At 37.0% G+C, this 24,572-nt stretch overlaps 1 protein-coding gene and 1 pseudogene across 1 annotated transcript; both read left to right on the top strand.

The window, feature by feature from the left end:
- Nucleotides 1–4,454: 4,454 nt before the first annotated feature.
- Nucleotides 4,455–5,694, top strand: LOC149165684 (ABC transporter C family member 8-like). Its single transcript, XM_089431184.1, has 2 exons — nucleotides 4,455–5,012; nucleotides 5,103–5,694. The coding sequence occupies exons 1-2, from the start codon at nucleotides 4,523–4,525 to the stop codon at nucleotides 5,654–5,656; spliced, it is 1,044 nt and encodes a 347-aa protein (XP_089287310.1). The 5' UTR covers nucleotides 4,455–4,522; the 3' UTR covers nucleotides 5,657–5,694.
- A 4,484-nt stretch (nucleotides 5,695–10,178) lies between these two features.
- On the top strand, nucleotides 10,179–12,060 carry LOC149165683 (ABC transporter C family member 8 pseudogene; annotated as a pseudogene).
- The last annotated feature ends 12,512 nt before the right edge of the window (nucleotides 12,061–24,572 follow it).

Raw genomic sequence — 24,572 nt, 5'->3', positions numbered from 1 at the left:
ACCACTCCTCAAACTCTCATGATAGAAGGACATATCAAGAAGAAAAATGTTCAAGAAGTGAAATATCAGATTGAACATCAAGAAGTGAATCCGAGCATATCTTGTAATGCATTGGCAGAAATTACCACTCCTCAAACTTTCAATATAGAAGGACATATCAAGAAGATAAAGGTTCAAACAGTGAAAGATCACATTAAGCATCAACAACAAGTTCTCCAACTTTTAAAGGATAATGCCACTTTGGTGCTGAATTGAATGAAACAACAGGCATATCAACATCGCAGTGAAAGAAGTTTTGATGTAGGTGATTGGGTATTTTTAAGGCTACATCCATACAAACAAATGTCCATCAAGCAAGCTATTTATGAGAAGGAAATGTTGGCAATACTACATGCACTCAATAAATGGTGACCCTACCTAATGGGAAGACATTTAAAGGTAAAAAACGATCATGATAGTCTTTAAATACTTTTTAGAACAAATATTATCTCCAGAAGAATATAAAAAATGGGTCAAACATATGTTGGGTTATGACTTTGAAATCATCTACAAAAAAGGGAAGCAAAATATTGTTGCAGATGCACTCTCAAGAAAGGATGAGGACGTGGAAGAATTGTTTTGTGTTATTTCTATTATCCAACCAGATTGGATAAACGAAGCATGGGATTAATGGAAGAATGAAAAAGAAGTGTGGCCAATCATTCAAAAGTTGCAGAAGATCCTAGTTCAAATAATATTTCTAGAACTTGTCGAGGAAGGAAAAATCATATTGGAACCTTTAGCAGTCACAGAAACAAGAAATCGAAAGCTACGAAATTGATCAATTTCAAAGTACCTCATCAAGTGGAAGAACTTAACCGCTGAAGATTCCACATGGGAGGATGAAAATCTTATATGGAATCATCCAAAACTACTCAAGCATTGATGAAAAAACTTTTTGAAGGAGAGGGGCATGTTAGGTCCCTATACTGCTAGTGCAACCCCTTGTTGTTATTAGTGCAACCCCCTTATTATATAGTTGTACCCATGTAGTCCCCATATTGTTATTATTGTGCCCCATAAAAGCCCACTATTGTTATTGTTGTGCCCTACATTATTATTATTATGTCGGCTCTGATTATATTATAACCCCTTAGACTTCTCTATATAGAAAGGAGGTATTTTGATTTGTATAATCCAATATTTGTTCATTTGTGTATGTAAAGGAGTTTTCCCCCTCGAAGAGGCTCATTTCTAAGGCATTTATCTTTCTTTTCTATCTTTTTGTGAGCTGGTTTCATAGCATGTTTCCAGAGGGACACCCAATGTAAGCATCTGTGGTTGCGAGCCAAGGTCTTCCTAAAATCAAAGGGTTCCCACCACCTGGGGATTGGGTATGTAAAATCAAAAGGTAAATGGGGTATTTCCATGAGTCTACCAAAATAGTGATATCTTCCAGCTTCCCTACCGGTCTAATAGTAGGCATATTTTCCAATTCTAGGATGGCGGGAGTTCGTTTAAGGTTCCAAAGACCCAAGAAAATCATAGTTGCAGAGGTTATAACATTAATCACTACCCCAAAATCTATTAGTACATTTGTGATATCCACCCCATTAATCTACACTGTCAGAATCGGATTCCCAGGATCCCCATATTTGACAGGTATAGATTTCCCCAGCATTATATCTGATAATTTACCCATGACATGAATAGTAAGTGGGTCCTTTAGTTGTCTACCAGGTTTCTTAGAACAATATCCTTTAATTGTCTTAGCATAAATCAGTACATCCTTCATAAATTGAAGTAATGGAATCTTAACAAATACATTTTGAAATTCTCATAAAAAGTCAAAGTCAGGATGAGGACTTTGCTTGCTCAAAGATAATGTTTCAGGATAGGGTGGACCAGTTTAACACCCTCTAGTAATAATAGTTTGTAAAGGGGTTTGTTTCTTTATAGGAATTTGTGTCAGCTCATCCCCTATCATTCTTTGTTCTAGTTTTGAGACTTCATCATCAGTATGCCCAACAATTATAGGTGAAGTCTGAGTATTGACTGCTCGACCAGATCGAATATTTAATTCATTACATCCTATAGTGGAAATACTATTTGTAGGGAGGTTGAGTGTCTCAAACTATTGAGACCCTCTATTATTTGGATTTAGATTGGGTTGGAAATGAAATTGAGGACGAAGAGGAGGATTACTAGTGGGTGCATTAGTAGGCAGTTGTAGCTGCTGTTGTGGCATAGGTTGGGAGAATTGTCCTGAAGGAGGAAGAGGAGATCCATGCCAATTCTGAGACCATGAAGAATTTGGACCAAATGGAGGATACATGGGTTGCCAGGGCATTGTATATTAGTAAGACTGCAGCCAAGAAGGTGAAAAAAGTACAGATTAATGGAAAAAATTCATATTATTAAAATATTGAGACAAGTCTTGAGGCATACCTTGATTCATATTTAGCAGCCGTGGTTGCCATGGTTTCCTTAATACCATAAAATAAAGTTTTTATGTTTCTTGATTCGTTCCCTAAAACACTGCCTTCAGTCCAGGAAGAGACAGGAAATTGCTTATGGAATGACTCTCCTCACATATCGTACAAGTCTCCATAGAATTTAATGGACATTCCTTCAATGAGTGCTTCTTCTTATATTGGGGGAAGAAAATAGACATGGCCTTATTTGCTTCCATCTACTCCTGCTTCACCTGCAACATGTCTAGTTGTGATGATAATGTGCTCAGGATATTGATTCTTAGGTTTTCCAACAGATTCCAAATTTCAGCCTTTGTAACTCCATCATTGGATGTTTTGAGAGTCCATATTCCTTGCCTTTGCCTCACATCCCCTCATGAACACTTGATTTATAGTTCACAGATGGTATCAAATTCCTCCTTTGATATATATCCTTTCCCTACTACGTTCAATAGCTCCAGAGATTCCTCCCTTAGTGCCTTGAGAAAAATATTCTTCAAGATATTCTTATCTAAGTCATTGTGGCCTAATCTTTGCAAACTATATTGAAAATGTTCCACAAAATCTTCCATATTCTCATCTTCTTTATGCATTGTTAGAGTCGGTCTGTTCAGTCTTTTGCAGGAAGATCAAAACTCTTTTTGCACTTCATTTTTAGGTATCTCGCTCGACTCACTTCGTTGCATTTCGCTAGGGGCATGCCATTGTCTGACGGAAGAGTTTGGTGTTCTTGTTTCCCTCATGCTTGTACATGCCCGGGCTAGTCAAAATTTCTCTATGTTCATCAAAGTTCATTTCAGTCATTCATATTCATGAAATGTCATTTCTGGTCAGAAAGAGTCATTTTAATTCTTGAGTCTAGGGTTTTGTCTTTAGAAGTGCTGCAATAACATGTGCAGGCCAGAGGAAGGTTCAATAAGTTTCTTATTTCAAGAGTTTCATCATCATTAATGCTCAAAGATATTTCTTCTTCAAAACTCTGTTTTGAAGAAGAAATTGTCAAATTTGTTTTATGATACGCTCCATTCACAAAATGAACTCTTGGCAAATCATCCTAATTGTCGAATATACAACACGCTCAGCAGTTTGGTGGAGTTTGATAGTTATTATCTTGAAAGTGAACCATGTGTGGCTTGTAGCTGTCCAGAAGTGCCTTATACAAGAATGAAGTTGGATAATCTGAAATCTGAGACCAAGTTCACTGACAACTGAAACATTGTCAAATGCACAGGTAGCCACACTATCCAGAGTGTCACAATGACTGTTCATGTTGCTCACCAGTCAAAATCAGTTAAAGTGCTCAATTTGTATTACAATAATAGGCCTATTTGCACTACAACATCATGGCACACATTGGGTGGGATTCATGTTTGCACCAATGGTTTTGACTTGGCTACTAGGCATCAGAGCGATTGGCCTCTATAATATTATTTGCTGGAATCCACATGTACATCGGGCACTCTCTCTATATTACATATACAACTTTTTGAAAAAAAGACACAACGAGGAGGTTGGATGTCCTTGGGAGGCATTCTATTGTGCATCACTGGTTCAGAGGTAATGTCTGCAGTCCTCGGGCACTTCTCACAATTATCAATCAAGAAAATGTCAAAACGCCCAAAAATAAAGCCAAGTTGAAGCCTAGAGGGATGGAAATGCGTTTTAGAAGGGCAGACTGGGTGTTTGCAAGCAACGCGGCGCATTGGCATAGGGCACGGCGCACCAAGTTGACGCAGCGCACAGAGCTGAAATGCACAGTGTAATTTAACACTGGTGCGGTGCATTGGGCCTGCTGCTTGGCGCACAGCCCGAAACTCATCAATGTTTTATGATTTGTCAAATTCAAATAATCTTTCCCCTCCAAAGTCTTTGATTCTTGATGATGGCTGGCAATCTGTTAAAATCGACCCTAAGGCAAAGCCTCTTCTAGTTGGTAATTCAGCAAATTTTACAAATCAGTTGACACATATGACAGAGAATTAACAAGGATCAATGGCGCTACTAAAGCACCAGTAACGGACAATGCTGCTGAAACAGCATTGGGTGCAGTGACAATCAGAGCATTTAACATGGTAGAAAGATTCAAGGAAAAGAATTTGAATCTTATTGATATAGATGCAAGTCTTTTCTTTCACACCAACGCTACTATGGAATGGTTGATCCTAAGGTTGGAATCACTGGGAAACATTATCCTTTTCACTTCAGCTCTTCTACTCGTTTCATTGCCTTCGAGTAGCATAACTCCTGGATTTGTGGGTCTTGCTCTCTCATATGCACTCTCACTTACATCTTGTCAAGTATTTCTGGCGCAATGGCCATACAATCTCTCCAAATTTATTGTTTCTGTGGAGCGTATAAAGCAGTACATGAACTTGCCATCCGAGCCACCAGCAATTATAGAAAGCAGCAGACCTCCTGTCTCATGGCCAAGTGAAGGTAGAATACAGTTAGAAACCTTGAAGATAAGGTACCGCCCTAATGCCCCTCTTGTTCTGAAAGGTATTAACTGCACATTTATGCGTGAGAAAAGAGTGGGAGTGGTAGGACGAACAGGCAGTGGTAAAACGACTCTTATTTTAGCCTTATTTCGACTCATTGAACCAGCTGGAGGAAGAATTCTGATCGCTGACCTGGACATTTTCTCTATAGGTCTTTGTGATCTGAGGTCAAAGCTTAGTATCATTCCTCAAGAGCCAACCCTATTCAAGGGGACCATAAGAAGTAATTTGGATCCCCTAGGCTTGTACTCAGATCATGAAATTTGGGAGGTGTTACAAAAATGTCAAATGGGAAAGTCCTTTGAAGATTTACCACACCAACTTGATTCTTCTATGAGTGACGAAGGGGAGAATTGGAGTGCTGGTCAAAGGCAACTCTTGTGCTTAGGTCACGTTCTCCTAAAGCGTAACCGAATTCTGGTTCTGGACGAAGCAACTGCCTCCATCGATTCTGCCACAGATGCACTTGTTCAGAAAGTCATCAGACACGAATTTTCCAACTGCACTGTCATAACAATTGCCCACAGGGTGCCCACAGTCATTGACGGTGACATGGTCTTGACCCTCTCTGATGGAAAACTTGCAGAATATGATGAACCTGCAAAACTTATGGAAAATAAATCATCATTATTCGCAAATCTTGTGGCGGAGTATTGGTCCAATTGTAGCTACAATTTCATGCAAAATTTGGCTGATTACAAGTAATTTCTATATCCTTGAAACTAGGCCAATGCCAGAGTCATAGTACACCTAAATACGCTATTACAATGAAATGTAGTACACCTATATTTGCTACTCCACTTGCCCGTATTTCATTAAAAACTGGGTACTTGGCTCACACTCGAACAGCTGAGTTATACCTTACCAGAAATAGAGCAAACCGGGAAAAGAATGTAAAGCACCCAAGATTGGGCTACTAAGTGCTATACTTCTGTGGTAGCCAACTTATTATGCAGTTTCAATGGAATAGTAATGCGTCAAATGGAACCAAAAAAAAAAATGTGCTGGTAATCAAACAATGGTGACACAAGTTAATGTCTTCAAACTGAAAACACGTGCTGAGCTTAACAAATTGCGTCTGGGTGCATTCATTAAAGGAAGAATACCTACCATAGCAGAAAAATAGGAAATGATGGTCTATTTCTAACTTCAGTTACGATTCAGAAGGGATATACAGCCACAGTTTCCGCCTCTCCATTGGTCATCAACAGATTTGAGCAGAGTTTGTAACGTGGCTCCTTTTAAGAAACAGATGATTGGCTTTCCAGCTTCTGTTTGTTAAATAATTAAACCGTCCCTTGGTTTTGGTCGATCTATTTCCTCATGGTAGAGTTTATTTATGGTAATATAAACCACTTTGTAAGAGGAGAGTTCTGAGAAAAAAGTGTGGGAGGAAAAAACCCAGCACTATCACTGTACAGTTTTGACAGAGAAATAATTAAACAGTGCAGCTCTGATTTATAAGATTCTTGCGGTATGAGTTTTGGCATGTGTTTTTTCTCTCTGTTTCATATGTATCCTGTGATGTTTTGCAGTTCATTCATGATTGTTTCCAGCTGAACACTTTTAAGTGAGAAAGGTAGAATTCAGTCATTGCTTTGCCTTGAGGAAGTGTTCAGTCTTTATGTGTTTTCTTCTGCCTGGAAAGGATTCATACATTAATGCCCTTTTCAACTTTCTTAAACAGTCTTTTCACCCCATTTAAATTCGATTCGATTGCTAAAACCTCATGCTTATCTCGCCTTATGAAATATCCTATGCCTTTGGTTAAATCTTTGCTCATGCTGTCCTTGTCCCATACCATCCTAGAAGCTCGGTCATTCATGAAAATTGTTTCTTGTATCCATATTCAATTACTAGCCTAAGATCAATATTTCACTGTAAGTCATCTCAGACTGTTTTTGCTTATATATTCACTGAGCGTGACTCGGAGAGAGCCCTCTCCTACTCTGGTAGGACTAGCTACCAGAATGAGCGTGGTTTGTGGTTACCCTAATTTTTGCCTTCCTTTAGCCTAAGGCAGATTTAGGTGCTAACATAGTGGCGACTCCACTGGGGAAGGAAAATGGTTTGCTTGAAGATTGTTTTGCCCCAGTACATCTATCAAGCTCAGATCTGATGGTTGATGGTGAACAATGATCAGACATAAGAAGACGGCTGAAATCATTCACCTGGCGACTCCATTCATTGAAGAATCCAGCAATCGGTGCTTCATGGTGACTCCACTGCAGAGAGGTCAGTAGCTTTGAGATTTTCAAGATGGATCGGGTTGTAAGAAAATACGCTCCCATGAGCCGAGATCACATTCCAGGGTTCCAAATAAGATTCCGAAAGTAGATTGGTCAAGGAATTTGCCTACGTTTAAAGATGATGGTAAGAAGGACGTTGCTTTACATCTAGTTCGATTTCACCTGCATATTCGCAAGTTGAAGGTTGATTTTCCTAAAGATTGCTTAATGAAGATATTCATGGCCACTCTAGAAGGTGAAGCCCAATCTTGATATGAAAGTTTACCGCCTGCTTGTATTTACTGTTTAAAGGATTTTCATGCCATGTTCATTGAAAGATATAAAGACTCTTATCCATCATTAAATCTAGTTCATCACTGTTGCAAACATGCTTCTACTTTTATTGAAAGCCTTCAAAAATACTATGAGGATGATAATTTTATGGATGATGAGATCATGGAAGCATTGTATGAAAATCCGTTTCAGCAGCCTACAGAACTCTTGGAGGAAACTTTGCAGCAGGATCAAAATCCGCAGGTTAAAGATTTCCATATGACTGAAAATGATGGAAAACGAAGTCTTATTTCAGATCTGGTTGAAATAAATGAGGATACACAGGAAAATGATGTTCCAATCTCTGAAAATGATGATGATAAACCAGATCGAGAGACGAATGGTGATGAGGAAAAACATGTTGTTCCGGATCTCATAGAAGAGAATTGCATTGTTGAGGCTGCCTCTGTTAGAAAATTATATATTACGGAGCAATGGAACACATAAAATATTGCAGAAATATAAACACAAAAAACGCATAAAACAAGAGAGACACAGATATACGTGGTTCACCCAGTTTGGGCTACGTCCACCCCGAACAGCCAGTCCTTCCTTTCTATTATGTAGCAAAATGAAGAGACACAACCTACAGCAAATCCGCTGTAATATCCTCTGTTTTCTCTCACAATCACAGCTCTCTGTTTCTCGCTCACAGAATACACACCTATATCTCAGCCTCAAATACAATGCCCTCATACAAAGAGAGGGGGTTGCCTTCTAGGGCAAAAAACCCTAAACTAAACATAAGTTCTACCGTCAGATCATCTGCCTAATGAACGGCCCAGATTGACTAGAAATTACTATACTTTTACAAGGCAATTTTACATTTGTTTTTAGCTTCGGGGGCGCTGCCCCCAAGCCCCCGCCGGGGGACCGCTGGCCCCCGGACCCCCTAGCCGGGGGGGATCAGCCCCCCCGGACCCCCGCGGGGGGGACAAGTCCCCCCCGCACCCCCCCGCGTGGAGGGGTGTACAAACTTCCTGGGGTATACATCTGGCTGAAACAAAGACCTCTGAACAATCATGCTCCACACACAACAGCCTCAAATGAAGAAGATAGAGTTACAGGCCTAACTGCCCTCATCTCATCAGAACACAACCTTCCTACCAAGGTAATCTAGTCAATTCGTGAACATCAAGAGGACATCTTTGTTCAAGTAGGTGAAAAAGTTTCTCTGGATGAATTTATGATAGGTGATAGAGATGTCATGCTTGAGTTTCAAGAATCATTTGAAGTTGCTTTTCTCATGATTGGTGAATGTGATGAATGTAATGAGAATATGGCTGTCATATCATGTCAAGATGATCAGAAATATATTCAGACTATAGCCGACTAGACCATTATGGATTCCATTTCAGATTCTTCTTCATATGTTTCATGTTTTGAAACGTTCTTTGAATTGGAAATCCGCTCATCTACTTGTTCAGAATTTTTTGAAGACCAGGAACGTGCTCTTATTTATGAAGAAAAATCAGAAGCAAGAGAAAAAGACATCTTGTTGTCTCAGCAAGAGGTGGCAATGGAAAATCTTCATGTTTTTCAAGATCCTATGGCAAGTTTGTTGCAGCCAGCAGTGAAGGTGATTATTGTAGTGTTCAGTGATGAAGGAGATCATGGTAAATTAGCCTTTTGGAGACCCAGTTACAAGTATCTACTGTTGACCAGAAGATTTGATAGGAAGAATCAGTCAAGAAGCCATCTTCTTGATTTGTTGCATTGGTATTTTGATATAGTTTGAGGATATATTGTCTTGTAAGAAACACAGGTGGCCATGTACTGCCACCAAGCTTTAAGTTTTAAGTGCCATTTTGAGTTAGTTTGTTAGAGTCAAGTTTTTCAGTCATTTCAGTTTGCATTGAGTTAGTTTGAGTCAAGTTTCAGTCAATAAATTGAGTCATGTTGGTTTGTCGGAATAATGGACTCCATAGCCCAAGGGACGAAGGCACTGTCTGCTCTCCCAAAGATCTGCAGTTCTCGGCACCTCCAGGGAGCTACCATCCCCCATTGGAGCCAATGTTAGAGTCGGTCTGTTCAGTCCTCCGCCAGAGATCAAAACTCTTTTTGCAATTCATTTTTAGGTGTCTCGCTCGACTCACTTCGTTGCATTTCGCTAGGGGCATGCCATTGTCTGACGGAAGAGTTTGGTGTTCTTGTTTCCCTCATGCTTGTACCTGCCCAGGCTAGTCAAAATTTCTCTATGTTCATCAAAGTTCATTTCAGTCATTCATAGTCATGAAATGTCATTTCTGGTCAGAAAGAGTCATTTTAATTCTTGAGTCCAGGGTTTTGTCTTTGGAAGTGCTTCAATAACATGTGCAGGCCAGAGGAAGGTTCAATAAGTTTCTTATTTCAAGAGTTTAATCATCATTAATGCTCAAAGATATTTCTTGTTTTGAAGAAGAAATTGTCAAATTTGTTTTATGATATGCTCCATTCACAAAATGAAACTCTTGGAAAATCATCCTAATTGTCGAATATACAACACGCTTAGCAGTTTGGTGGAGTTTGATAGTTATTATCTTGAAAGTGAACCATGTGTGGCTTGTAGCTGTCCAGAAGTGCCTTATACAAGAATGAAGTTGGACAATCTGAAATCTGAGACCAAGTTCACTGACAACTGAAACATTGTCAAATGCACAGGTAGCCACACTATCCAGAGTGTCACGATGACTGTTCATGTTGCTCGCCGGTCAAAATCAGTTAAAGTGCTCAATTTATATTACAATAATAGGCCTATTTGCACTACAACACCATGGCACACATTGGGTGGGATTCATGTTTGCACCAATGGTTTTGACTTGGCTACTATGCATCAGAGCGATTGGCCTCTATAATATTATTTGCTGGAATCCACATGTACATCGGGCACTCTCTCTATATTACATGTACAACTTTTTGAAAAAAAGGCACAACGAGGAAGTTGGATGTCCTTGGGAGGCATTCTATTGTGCATCACTGGTTCAGAGGCAATGTTTGCAGACCTCGGGCACTTCTCACAATTATCAAGCAAGAAATTGTCAAAACGCCCAAAAGAAAAGCCGAGTTGAAGTCTGGAGGGATGGAAATGCGTTTTAGAAGGGCAGACTGGGTGTTTGCAAGCAACACGGCGCATTGGCATAGGGCATGGCGCACCAAGTTGACACAGTACACAAGGCCAAAACTCATCAACTTTTTGTGATTTGTCAAATTCAAATAATCTTTCCCCTCCAAAGTCTCTGATTCTTGATGATGGCTGGCAATCTGTTGAAATTGACCCTAAGGCAAAGCCTCTTCCAGTTGGTAATTCAACAAATTTTACAAATCAGTTGACACATATGACAAAGAATTAACAAGGATCAATGGCGCTACTAAAGCACCAGTAATGGACAATGCTGCTGAAACAGCATTGGGTGCAGTCACAATCAGAGCATTCAACATGGTAGAACGATTCATGGAAAAGAATTTGAATCTTATTGATACAGATGCAAGCCTTTTCTTTCACACCAACGCTGCTATGGAATGGTTGATCCTAAGGTTGGAATCATTGGGAACATTATCCTTTTCACTTCAGCTCTTCTACTCGTTTCATTACCTTTGAGTAGCATAACTCCTAGATTTGCGGGTCTTGCTCTCTCATATGCACTCTCACTTACATCTTGTCAAGTATTTCTAGCGCAATGGCCATACAATCTCTCCAACTTTATTTTTTTTGTGGAGCATATAAAGCAGTACATGAACTTGCCATCCGAGCCACCAGCAATTATAGAAAGCAGCAGACCTCCTGTCTCATGGCCAAGTGAAGGTAGAATACAGTTAGAAACCTTGAAGATAAGGTACCGCCCTAATGCCCCTCTCGTTCTGAAAGGTATTAACTGCACATTTATGGGTGGGAAAAGAGTGGGAGTGGTAGGACAAACAGGTAGTGGTAAAACGACTCTTATTTCAGCCTTATTTCGACTCATTGAACCAGCTGGAGGAAGAATTCTGATCGATGACCTGGACATTTGCTCTATAGGTCTTTGTGATCTGAGGTCAAAGCTTAGTATCATTCCTCAAGAGCCAACCCTATTCAAGGGGACCATAAGAAGTAATTTGGATCCCCTAGGCTTGTACTCAGATCATGAAATTTGGGAGGTGTTACAAAAATGTCAAATGGGCAAGTCCTTTGAAGATTTACTGTACTGACTTGATTCTTCTATGAGTGACGAAGGGGAGAATTGGAGTGCTGGTCAAAGGCAACTCTTGTGCTTAGGTCGCGTTCTCCTAAAGCGTAACCGAATTCTGGTTCTGGACGAAGCAACTGCCTCCATCGATTCTGCCATAGATGCACTTGCTCAGAAAGTCATCAGACATGAAATTTTCGAATTGCATTGTCATAAAAATTGCCCACGGGTGCCCACAGTCATTGACGGTGACATGGTCTTGACCCTCTCTGATGGAAAACTTGCAGAATATGATGAACTTGCGAAACTTATGGAAAATAAATCATCATTATTCGCAAAGCTTGTGGCTGAGTATTGGTCCAATTGTAGCTACAATTTCATGCAAAATTTGGCTGATTACAAGTAATTTCTATATCCTTGAAACCAGGCCAATGCTAGAGTCATAGTACACCTAAATCCGCTATTACAATGAAATTTAGTACACCTATATTTGCTCCTCCACTTGCCTGTATTTCATTAAAAACTGGGTACTTGGCTCACACTCGAACAGCTGAGTTAGACCTTACCAGAAATAGAGCAAACCAGGAAAAGAATGTAAAGCATGCAAGATTGGGCTACTAAGTGCTATACTTCTGTGGTAGCCAACTTATTACGCAGTTTCAATGGAATAGTAAAGCGTCAAATGGAACAAAAAAAAACAAAAAATGCGCTGTTAATCAAACAATGGTGACACAAGTTAATGTCTTCAAACTGAAAACACGTGTTGAGTTTAGCAAATTGTGGCTGGGTGCGTTCATTAAAGGAAGAATACCTACCATAGTAGAAAAATAGGAAACAATGGTCTATTTCTGACTTCAGTTACGATTCAGAAGGGATATATAGCTACAGTTTCCGCCTCTCCATTGGTCATCAACAGATTTGAGCAGAGTTTGTAACGTGGCTCCTTCTAAGAAACAGATGATTGACTTTCCAGCTTCTATTTGTTAAATAATTAAATGGTCCCTTGGTTTTGGTCGATCTATTTCCTCATGGGAGAGTTTATTTATGGTAATATAAACCACTTTGTAAGAGGAGAGTTCTGAGAAAAAAGTGTGGGAGGAAAAAAACCAGCACTATCACTGTACAGTTTTGATAGAGAAATAATTAAATGGTGCAGCTCTGATTTATAAGATTCTTGCGGTATGAGTTTTGGCATGTGTTTTTTCTCTCTGTTTCATATGTATCCTGTGATATTTTTCAGTTCATTCATGATCGTTTCCAGCTGAATACTTTTAAGTGAGAAAGGTAGAATTTAGTCATTGCTTTGCCTTGAGGAAGTGTTAAGTCTTTATGTGTTTTCTTCTGCCTGGAAAGGATTCATACATTAATGCCATTTTCAACTTTCTTAAACAGTATTTTCACCCCATTTAAATTCGATTCGATTGCTAAAAACTCATGCTTATCTCGCCTTATGAAATATCCTATGCCTTTGGTTAAATCTCTGCTCATGCTGTCCTTGTCCCATACCATCCCAGAAGCTTGGTCATTCATGAAAATTGTTTCTTGTATCCATATTCACTTACTAGCCTAAGATCAATATTTCACTATAAGTCATCTCAGACCGTTTTTGCTTATATATTCACTGGGCGTTACTCGGAGAGAGCCCTCTCTTGCCCTAGTAGGGCTAGCTACCAGACTGAGCATGGTTTGTGGTTACCCTAATTTTTGCCTTCCTTCAGCCTAAGGCAGATTTAGGTGCTAACATGCATAATCTTAAAAATTTCTTCCTTTACATCCCAAGATTTGTAGTAGTCCTAATATTTCCCGAGGAAAATAGTCTTCATATCATCCCATGTAGCAATAGATTTCCCTCCCAAACCAATAAACCATCTTAAAGTTGTGCCTTTCAATGTAGCGGGAAATATATTCAATTTCTAAGCATAAAAAATGTAATCATACCCCCGAAAAACAACATTGAATTCAAAAAGGAATGTGTCCGGATCCTCAGAAGTAAGGCCATGGAAATTGGGTAGTGTTGTCAAAGGAATAGGCTTCATAGGTGTATCACCTATGATATCTCCAATTGGAAATTCAATTAAAGAAGTTGCAGGAGCCATGAATATCTGCTAATACTCACTTGGAATTTCAACAGGTTCTGGCTATGGTTGTTCTATAACAAGTGATGGAAGTTGTTTAACAACACTCCCTTGGTTAAATAGTTCCAATAATTCCCTCAAATCTTCTTCCTTTGAACTTGCAATATGCAGTTCCTCAGATCCTCTACTTGCTACTTCTTCTTCCCCAAATTTCACTTCTTCTATTGGAGGAGGTTCTGGTTGTGAAACTAATTGTCCTCCATATCTCGTATGATATCTTACCCTAGCAGCATCTCATGACGATGCTCCAGACTCAACCCTTGAGCTGTTCTCTTGGATGTAAGTTTTTCTGCCCAAATCAACCCCTTTTCCTTTCAGGGGTCTCCCTCTACCCCTTTTATTGGTGTCTCTATTCATATAATCAAAAAATGAAAGGGAAACATTCAAACAAATTAAAATCTCAAGACCTAGAGTAGGGTAAGAAGTTCCTTCCCCAGGACAAGGGAGCGCCCCCTAAAGAAAACAAAATAAAGAAAATAAGAAAATCACATAAATCAAGCTCAGGACCTCAAACAGCGTGAAAAATAAAACTTCCCTTCCCAAGACGAGAGAGAAATACCTGTAAAAGAAGAACAAAGAAATCTGAAGCTCCAAACTTGGAGCAAGGTGATAAAAAAGTCCTTCCCCGGGACGAGAGAATAATCCTACAAAGACACGAAAAGCAAGGAACCAAACAGCCAAACGATCTAATTCTTATGACCTAGAGCAAGGTCTAAGCTTCCTTCCCCAGGACGAGATAACGTTCCTATGGTCAATATTGGTTGTACTTTTGTGCCTTTGATAACCTCCCTGGCAACAATGCAAAAATGATGGTGTCCAAGTAGGAATCATGCAATTCACCCAATCCACATTTAATTTTCAACCCAAGGTTTTACCAGTTGTTTCAAGGCTATCATGCACTGTATATGCAGGCCACAGTTTCCCTACCCAGCGTTGAACATTAACTATCAATTCATCAATGTGTAACAAGAAATTAGAGTAACAACAACTAATAACTGTAACAAAAATAAGAGTAACCGAAATAAGGACTGACAACAACACACTGATAAACATTCACAACAATAATGAACTCATAGAAATAAACCTAACACACATCTAATCTAGCAGCACCTAGTTAGGAGAGTGGGCCCAACTCCCTAATCAACGATGCGGCAAGATCAATGAATCACGATATGCTCAGAAGATCAACTTGTGATTAATAAAAGAAATATTATAAGTATGCTATTACAAACTCAAAGTTAGAGTATTTCCCTTGTAACCTTAATGGCTCTTAACATCGATAGATTTCACATCCCACAACTCTACTTTATACAATTTGTCAATAATACAACTCCTAGAATTACGACACTGTCTGCCCTTAAATACATGGTGGTTTTCTAAATGAAACAGAATGTTAAAAGATAGCAATGTGTCAATCGAAAGGTTGATTCACCGTTGCAGCCAGTGTTCAAGGATAGCGCTACCAGCTTTGATAACATCGTTCAGTGAATCACGGTCTTGGTCATTCTCCCTTTAAATCTGCATAACTAACTGAACTAGCAAGCTACTTAGGTAATAATCCCCTAGGACTATGCTTCATTGACCAATAATCCATAAAGACATGACGAGAGGTATACCTATGCATTTTAAGATATCGATTAACCACTATTGGCATGAAATGGATGAAAAGAACATGGTAAAAGGGTGAGTAAAAGTATGCAAATGTAGTCACCAACACCGTCTATGATATAGCTTCTACATTGCCAAACCAAGGCAATCTAAGGAGTCAATCCAATGTATATGTTGTAAATATTTCTTTAGTTAACAATAGAATTTGAGCTTACAAAAAAAATTAATATCAAGTATTAATATTATGAACTCAATATTATTAATAATTTTCCCTTTCACCTCGATTAGTAAGTATTTCATATTATAAGGGCCACTATTATTAAATTATATTTCAATTTATATGAATTCAATTACAAAATACTAATATTATATATTTAGATTCATTATTAATATTAAATATTAATATTTTTAACTCAATATTATTTCCATTAGATTATTACTTTTATTAGTTATTAATGATTAATTTTATATTCGTGTATTCTTAATAAAACAAATATTTATATTTCTTATTCCCTTTCTTATAATCTATATTATGACTAACATTCATTTTTATTTAATATTAAATTAATCTTTAAACAATTATATATTTTATTAAATTAATAAAAGTGTTTAACTTAATAAAAATATTTGACTTTTCATATTAGTCCCATAGATTTTAGGGTTCCTCCCTGATTTATTCTCGTCTTGATCACACTTTCATAGTTCATTTGTTCTCATGATGACTCACATTTGATGATTTGAAATGTCTACACTAAAATTACCAATGTGGTGGATGTGAAAAGAAGAATATCAATTATTTTTCAAATCACTGAAGACTCAATTCTAAAATTTATTCTTATACTAATTTAAAATTAAAGTTAAACTAAACAACCTTAAATTTAATTAAATGAACTAGCATACTAATCAAATTAACATTTTAATTGATTATAAGTTAATATTTAACCTAATTAACATTAATATGCCAATTAGAATATTAATTAGGGTCAATGGAAAAAATATAGCATATTTGATGCTTGAAAGACATTTGAGAGTTACTAGCAGGGCATCATAGTGCTTCACTAGTGAGCAATGAGAGAAGAATTAGTAGATATATGAGGATACACTCAGTCTTAGTAACACTTATTTATGACAATAGTAAAATAAAAACTTAAACCTATCACTTTATACACATGTGTGAGAAAAGAAAGAATTGACAATGTCTTAAGTTGTACTATTGAGAATTGTGTGTCATGAAGATATTTGACTAGTTTATAATGGTGAGGATGGAAGGGAATCATGACCAAGGAGGGTTGGCACAAGGACCACTTGCACCAGAACCATCATTTACATCACTAGAGCTAGTTCTCATCTTTTGTTCCCTAGAGGTAATTAATGGAAGATTAAGAGGGTTCCAAACAGTTGAGTTGGAAGTAGATCACCCTCCAATAGGGGTAGGCAACCTCGAAAGATCAAGGGAATCTGATGGAGGACCTCCAATCAAGGAAATTACTTGGGAGTTCAAGAAGATTAAGCTCCTAGAAATTGTTATATGTCATGAAAACAAACACTTAGAATCTTGGTTGGAAGGAATTTCAAGATGTTTCACACGAAGAGATTATAATTTCAATTTAAAGGCTATGACAACAATATTTCAACTCAAAGATAATGCCCCGAATTGCTGGGTTAACCTGGAGTGACAAGTGCAACTCATTTCCAACACTATCACTTGGGAGTTATTTAAGGAAAGGTTCGAGAAGATGTAGATGCCAACATATTATGACGAACAACAAGTAGGAGCCTTCCATGCTTTGGTGCAGGGAAACCACATAGTAGATGAATATGAGATCAAGCTCATGGATTTGGTCAAGTATGTATCCTACATGGACACTAATAATCACTAGGCAGATCAATTTGTTTTTGGATCAAACCCTAATATTACAGAAATGGTTCAGATGTGGAAACCATCCTCACTGATGTAACCTATTAAAAACACTCACTATGTGGAAGAGCACTTAGACATGAAAGGGGTAAACAATTTTTCTTTTCCATAATAGGCAAGGTTTCTAGGGAAGGACCCTTGGACATTCTCTATGGGAGGAATTTTGAGGCCACCAACATACAGAAACAAGGTTGTGCCTCAAATAGTGGTACGAGGGATTTCAATGGATGCTAGTGAAGATTTGCCAAAAACCCTAGGGATTCATGCAAGTTGAGGGAAGATATTTGGAACTACAAGCAAAGGTAGGGGTTTTAGTGGAAGGACCTCATTTTAGAGGGCTCCAAATAATGCTATCAATGACCCTCCTTTAATAACTTGTTAGGGATGTGTGGGACCTCACTACGAGTATGACTTCCTTAAGTCACAACTTGCTAACCCCTATAAAGAAGGAATGGCACCAATGGGAAGATCAAGCATTCATCATAAAATCTATGCAGTGGTTGATAACCACCAAGATAAGAAACAATCCACTATGGTGGGAACCTAGGTATAATAAATCAAGTAAAACTTAATTTATTTTTATTATGTTGCTACAAATAGTTTTACTTCACCATTTTCATTAGAAAAAGCGGGGTTGGTAGCCTATGAGCATGATGACTTTAAACAAGTCGAGATGGCTTCCATGATAAGACAAGCAATAGGACCTAATTCTAACCAGTATCAGGTAAACCTCGGGGGATGTACGACTAAGTTGAAGGCATATATCACTGCACTAGCGATGTACAATGTAATCATTGGAATGGATTCGCTAGAAGCTCATTAAACTTTGGTATACATTTTCAAAAGGAAAGTGATTTGTTTAGATGATGAAGGTAGATCAGTTGAGATTTTTGGTTCAAGAGAGGATTATCCTTGTGATTCGTCTCAATGATAAAGGTAAACCATTAACTTAGGAAAGGTTGTAAATTATATGTGGTCAAGGCCATAAGTGACAATAAGAGACCCTCCCTATATTAACACCCAATTTTGTCAAAACTAGACATCTAAGTAGACCATGATATGGGTCCAACAATTGGTTCCATTAAAACCGTGTCATGTGTGAGATCCCTATGGGGAAGTGACTCATCGAGATGAAATTACAACACTATTTTAATGAAAATATTGATGTATTCATGAAGTATGAGGATTTATTGATTGGGTGGAAGGCACAAAAGTTCGAGCAACTTCTCTTTTATCATGTCCATGAGATTTTTTAGGTGGACTTTCTAGTAACTAGTTTTAGAGGCACTAAGAGCACCCAAGATTTGTTTCTAGATATGAAAGGAGTATTTTGAAACACCCAATATTTCTTAGTCCTATCATAACATTACAACCATAGACTTATAGATATTTTGGTAAAGAGTACTCTAAAATAACATGTCTTGAGGTTTATAATGAAGCAATGCTATTTTTTTTTTCTAGCATGGGAATCAATAACTCATTGGAATGAAATAATAGTTCCGTAGGTGGAAGAATAGTTTATAAAGTACCTACGGTTGAGCTTAGTGAAACTAATCCCAAACAAATAATTTCACTGGAAGAAAAGTGTTTATTTCATCTTTAAGAAAATAACATAAAATCCTATATAAAAAAGTGTTCAAGGATAAAATTAATAAGGATAAAGACCTAAAGGAAGAAGTTAGCATAAAGGTAATTGAATCCAAATAACTAATAGTGGGTGAATTAGATAACAATGATAAAGGACAATAATAATAATGACACATTGCAAAAGAAAATAAACAATGAGGAAAGCACCTAGTTATGACTAAAAGAACTTGAGAGGTTTTGAGAAAAGAGGAAAATAGGTTGATTAAAGGTATGAGGGTTAATGTGGCAAGAGTTTAATTAAGAGAATTGTCTAAATTTTCTATGCTTATTTCATGTTTCAAGAATATTTTTTAATGGGCTTTGATCAAGAACTTGTTAAGAATTTTTGGAGAAAACAAATTTGAGTTGTGAAATGTATATAGCCTAGAAGTTGATAGAAATTTTAAGTCTTTTGAATATTTTTATTATTCAAAAATAAATTTTAAATAATAAAAAATAATAATATCACAAAAAATTGTATCATCGAGTTTAAGAAGAAAAAAATTAGCAAATAAATTTATTCTAAAATTAATTCTTTCATAAATTAGTAAAATGGATTAAAGAATATTTAATGTATTTTTTTTTGTGATAATCATACTCATGAGGACTCATGGCCATTAAAAGGGATCAGGGTGTGGCCATGCGATGGGATCATGTTATTTGAAAATTCAAGAAAGTATCAATTGTTTGAAAGATCTGACAATTGGTGAGGAATATCAATATGTTCACATTGTTGGGAAGCTTTGGAACTTGGTGAGGAAAATTGATACCCTATCTATGAAAAAAAACCAAACTTCTTGATCTGGGAGAACCTTTACAGACATATATATCTATATATATATATATATATATATATCTATATATATATATATATATATATATATATATATATATAGATATATATATATATATATATATATATATATATATATATATAGATATAGATATATATATATATATATATATATATATATATATATATATATATATTTAACCTGGGTCATTTGGCCTTGTTGTAAGTCCATAAATTCAATGGAAGTGAAGGCAGACTTATAAAATAATTTAAAGAGTGGCTAATAAGCCTTGTATTAGGTCCAACAACTCAATGGAAGGGTTCATAAGAGAATAACCAATCACTAAAAGATATTTGGTCTAGATGAGGAAAGGGATTTTGTAGACCTTCCAGGTCGAAATTAAATAATAAAGGGTTTTGTTCCTGCGAGAAATTTTTCAATTTGAAGCTACCCTCTCCCGAAAGGGCTTTGAAAATGATGATGGGTAGGAAGAGTTGGAATCATTATGCAATCTTGAAAGTAATTATGTCGAATTGGATTTTTTCTATTGGTGGTTGATGGGCGAGGAATTTGGGTTGAATGTCATATAATTCATATATGTTTTTTTCATTTCCAAGTTGTTTTCATAACTTTCATGGGCGTGGGGTAGGTTCTCTAGTACATCATTCAGGCTTATGGATCCTGCAATCTAATAGTGCTTAATTACCTCACAAAAACACTTTATGGGAAAATAAGTTTTGTTAATCTCTCGATAGGAAGGAAAGAAAATCGATTGTAATAAATCAAACCTATGGATTAGAAATGTTTAATTTTCAAGTGAGCAGTTGTTTTTCCTTTGTCAATGAACACAAGTGAATTCAACCGCTCAATCTGTGCACTTGGTTGGGACTTCTACAACGTTTGTCAGACCAACAGGTAAATCCTAAAAATTAATTGTGTTTGTGCATTAAGGTTGATGATTGATATATAAATGGAGGGAGAGGCTTTTGGGCTTCATCTCCTAGTGTCTCTTCATATTCCAACTCTCCTTATTTTCTATTTACACAATTTTACATATTAATCCAATCCCAATGATTAGGTGTCAACATTCCCCCCTTTAATCTGAAGGGATGTTGGTGAGTTGAAGCATCATTTATAATCTTTCAAACTTTTCTCTTACAAGTGCTTTGGTGAAGATTTATGCAATCTTCTCATTTGTGGAACAATGGCATAGATGGATTGTCTTGGCCTCAACATGATGTCGAATCAGATGGTATTTTGTATTGATCTGCTTCGTTTGATCATGAAACTTTGCATTCTTGGCCAACTTTATTGTATAAGTGTTGTCAATCATGAGTTGAGTTAAATGCACTTGTTTCACTTGCAAATATTCCAGAATTTTCCTAAGCCACACAATTTCCTTCGTTTCTTCAACTTCTGGCACATATTCTGCCTCTTTTATGGAATTTGGTGGAACTGATTGTTTGGGTGACCTCAAGGAGATAACTCCTTATCCAAGAATCGTATCATAACCTAATGTAGATACCCCATTTTCTTTATCTCCATCAAAGTTTAAATCAAAGTACCCAATCAAGCTAAAGTTGCCCACCTATGTATACTTAAGGCCAAAGCCTTGAGTTCCCTTCAAGTAATTTAGAACTCTTTTCGCAACAGACCAATGTCCCTCACAAGGATTTTGCATAAACCTAGACAGGATTCCAACAACAAATGAAATGTATGGTCTGGTAGTAGTGAGGTTGTTGAGACTTCCTACAAGATGTCTATACTTTTTTGCATCCTAAAATTATTTTCCTTTAGTGAATGTGAGCTTTAAGTTCTGTTCCATTAGAGTAGTCAAAGGATTGCACTCAACCATGCCAAACTTGTTCAACAAATCTCCAATGTACTTCTTCTAAGAGAGGAATATAAACTTCAGATGTTGAGTTACTTCAATATGAAGATAGTACTGAACATACCCCAAGTTTTTCATTTCAAATCCTTTTCTCAATTCCTTCTTTATGGATGAAATATAACTCTCATTGTTCCCTGTCATCAAAAGGTCATGTACATACACCACAAGATATATAATTGTTTTGCTAAATTTCTTGACAAAGTTAGTTGCATCATCAAGATCATAATGTTTGAAGTTGAGTTTCAGAAGCCACTCTGTTAACTTCTCATACCAGGCTCACGGTGCTTGCTTGAGGCCTATAACAAATCCTTCTAGATGAGACATAAAAACATTCTCCTTCAGATCCCCATTCAAGAAAGAAATTTTTACATCCATTTGATGGACTTTCCAACTGTTCTGAGCTGCTAAGGCAAAGAGTGTCCGGATGGTAGCCCATTTGGCTATGCGGGAAAATGTCTCCTCATAGTTGACCCCTTCCTTCTGTCCAAAACCTTTTTCTACAAGCCTTCCTTTGTGCTTGTCAAGAGAGCCATCAACTTTAGACTTGTCCTTGTAGACCTACTTGGAACCTATTGGTTTGGTTCCCAATGGAGGATCATCCATCTTATAAGTCCATTCTTTATCAAGGCATCATACTCCTTTTGCATCGCTTCCTTCCATTCATCATGAGAAGAGGCTTATTTGAAGGAATTTGGTTCAAAATCTAGAGACAAATTTAGTTAACAATCATAAGAAACATCCATATCAATAGGTGAATCAGAATCATCTACATCACCTCCATTTTTCTTGGTTGAATTTCTTGGTCCTGTCTTTCCAACCTAATCAGGATGAACACTTTCAAGTGTCTTTGTCGGCCATTTTGGAGGACCTTTATGAGATGGCCCAGGCTGCTCAGTTAACTAAGTTGGGACTAAATCAAGATTGAGTCTCCCAATTTTGTCAATAACATCACTCAAATTGTCATCAGTGGATGGAGCTTCATGTGGGGGAGAGAGTGCTTCAAAAGAAGATTCCAAAGATTGATCTAATATAGGAATCCCCCCTTCAAGATGTGGAATCACATTATCAAATTCTTGAAAGTATTTAGCATGTCCAAATCTATCCAAGCGATCAAGTTTCCGCTCAACAACATTGTTAGCCTTGGAAGATTCAAGAAATATCACATATCTAGACACTACAAACTTATTATTAAATTCATCATAGAGACAGTATGCTTTGGAGGTATTTTAATACCCCAAGAAGATACACTTAAGAATCCTTGCACCAAGTTTGTTTCTTTGTCCCTTAGGTATCAAGGCATAACAGGTGGAACCAAAGACCCTCAGATGCTTTACCGAAGGAATGTGGCCATACCACATCTAATAAGGAGTATTTTTTCTAATAGCATTATATGGACACCTATTCTTTACATACACAACACAAAGAACTACAACAACCCAAAACATCAATTTTAAATTCTTGAAAAACATCATGGAATGTACCATATTTAAGATTGTCCTATTCATTATTTTAGCTAATCCATTCTATTGGGGATTAAAAGGCATAGTTGTTTGATGTTTGATCCCATGTGGGCGAACATAGTTTTCAAATTAATTTGAAGTGTATTCTTTTCCATTATCATTATGAATAGAGTCAATATGAGATTGTGCATAGTTTCAGTCCATGCATGAAAGTTCTTGAATGTTTGAAAAACATCAGATTTGTTCTTCAATAAATAAACCTAACACATTTTTGTGTAGTCATCAATAAATGTCATCATATAGTTATTTCCATTTGTAGAAGTAATAGGGATTGGGCCACATAGGTTTGAATGAATAATTTCAATTTTTCTATGTGCTCTAGAATGTGGATTGTAAAAAGACTCTTTTTTGTGCTTTCCTAAGATACAAGCATCACATTTCTTAATTTTAGTAGGAATTGGAGGAAAACGAGTAACACCACTTTTATTAAACATACAAAGGTTTTCATAATTCAAGTTTCCAAATCTAGCATACCATAAAAGACTTGATGGAAATGTACCTTCATCATAATGAGAACTACCTCAGAAGTTTTGTACATGAGCAGAGGTATCTTGCAGCTTCAGAAGTATTTAGTATTCTATCCTCATCATGACAAGTGAGTGATATGATGCTTTTCTGACCTCAACCTTGCCATCAAATATATGAATGGAGTTTCCTTGATAATGGATGTGGACCAAAGGAAACAAGTTTCTCCTTAGTTTCGGGAGATATAAAACATCATGCAGAAGAAAGTTTGGAAGGCCAGGAAGTTTGAGTCTGATTGTGCCAAGCCCTGATGGCTTGAGATTTTTTTTGTCTATAAATTATACCACTCCATCAGCATTGTCAGTAAATTATTCAAAAAAAATATCTTCTATAGGTCATGTGGCAAGTTGCTCCTGAATTAAGCAGCCAATCATATTTCCAAGATGTAAGTGAAGCATTAAACAAGTCTTCATTTACTCCAATATTACAATGTACCACAACATAGTGAGCAGATTCAAGTGCTTTACATTTCCATTTGTCATTGATTTACCTTTGGCTTCATTTATTTCCTGCTCAATTTTGTCCCAATGAAAATTACATGTGGATACATCGTTTCCATCTCTATTGCAATGTATGCAATGAAGATCATAATTTTCTCCTTGGAATTGTCCGCTCCTCCTGCCTACAAAATTCCTTCTACCTCTTCGACCACCTATTCCTCTAGAATAATCTTGTGCATGATTCTTCTCTTTATGTGCAATAAATACAAATTCTTTAGAATATTGAGGAGATATCTTCTTCCCAAAATCCTTCTCTCTATCAACAAACTTCTTCTCAAGGGAGTCAAAGGTAATATCTTTGAGGTTTCCGCTTGCTTGCAATGACTCCAGATAATTTGAATAAGTGGGATATAGTGCTTTGACATAAGATATGAGGGGAATGTCTATTTGAACACTTGTGG

The sequence above is a fragment of the Pinus tabuliformis genome, chromosome 5_1 (assembly GCF_031772625.1).
Source record: "Pinus tabuliformis cultivar Carrire ecotype Pingquan chromosome 5_1, CPIR1, whole genome shotgun sequence".
Taxonomy (NCBI): domain Eukaryota; kingdom Viridiplantae; phylum Streptophyta; class Pinopsida; order Pinales; family Pinaceae; genus Pinus; species Pinus tabuliformis.
Note: the sequence above shows the minus strand (reverse complement) of the source record. Positions and strands in the feature narration are given on the sequence as shown.

Coding starts and splice junctions, on each gene's coding strand:
- LOC149165684 (XM_089431184.1), top strand. CDS start 4,523: ATGGTAGAAAGATTCAAGGAAAAGAATTTGAATCTTATTGATATAGAT. Junction 5,013..5,102: donor GGTAGGACGAACAGGCAGTG/GTAAAACGACTC, acceptor TTTTCTCTATAG/GTCTTTGTGATCTGAGGTCA.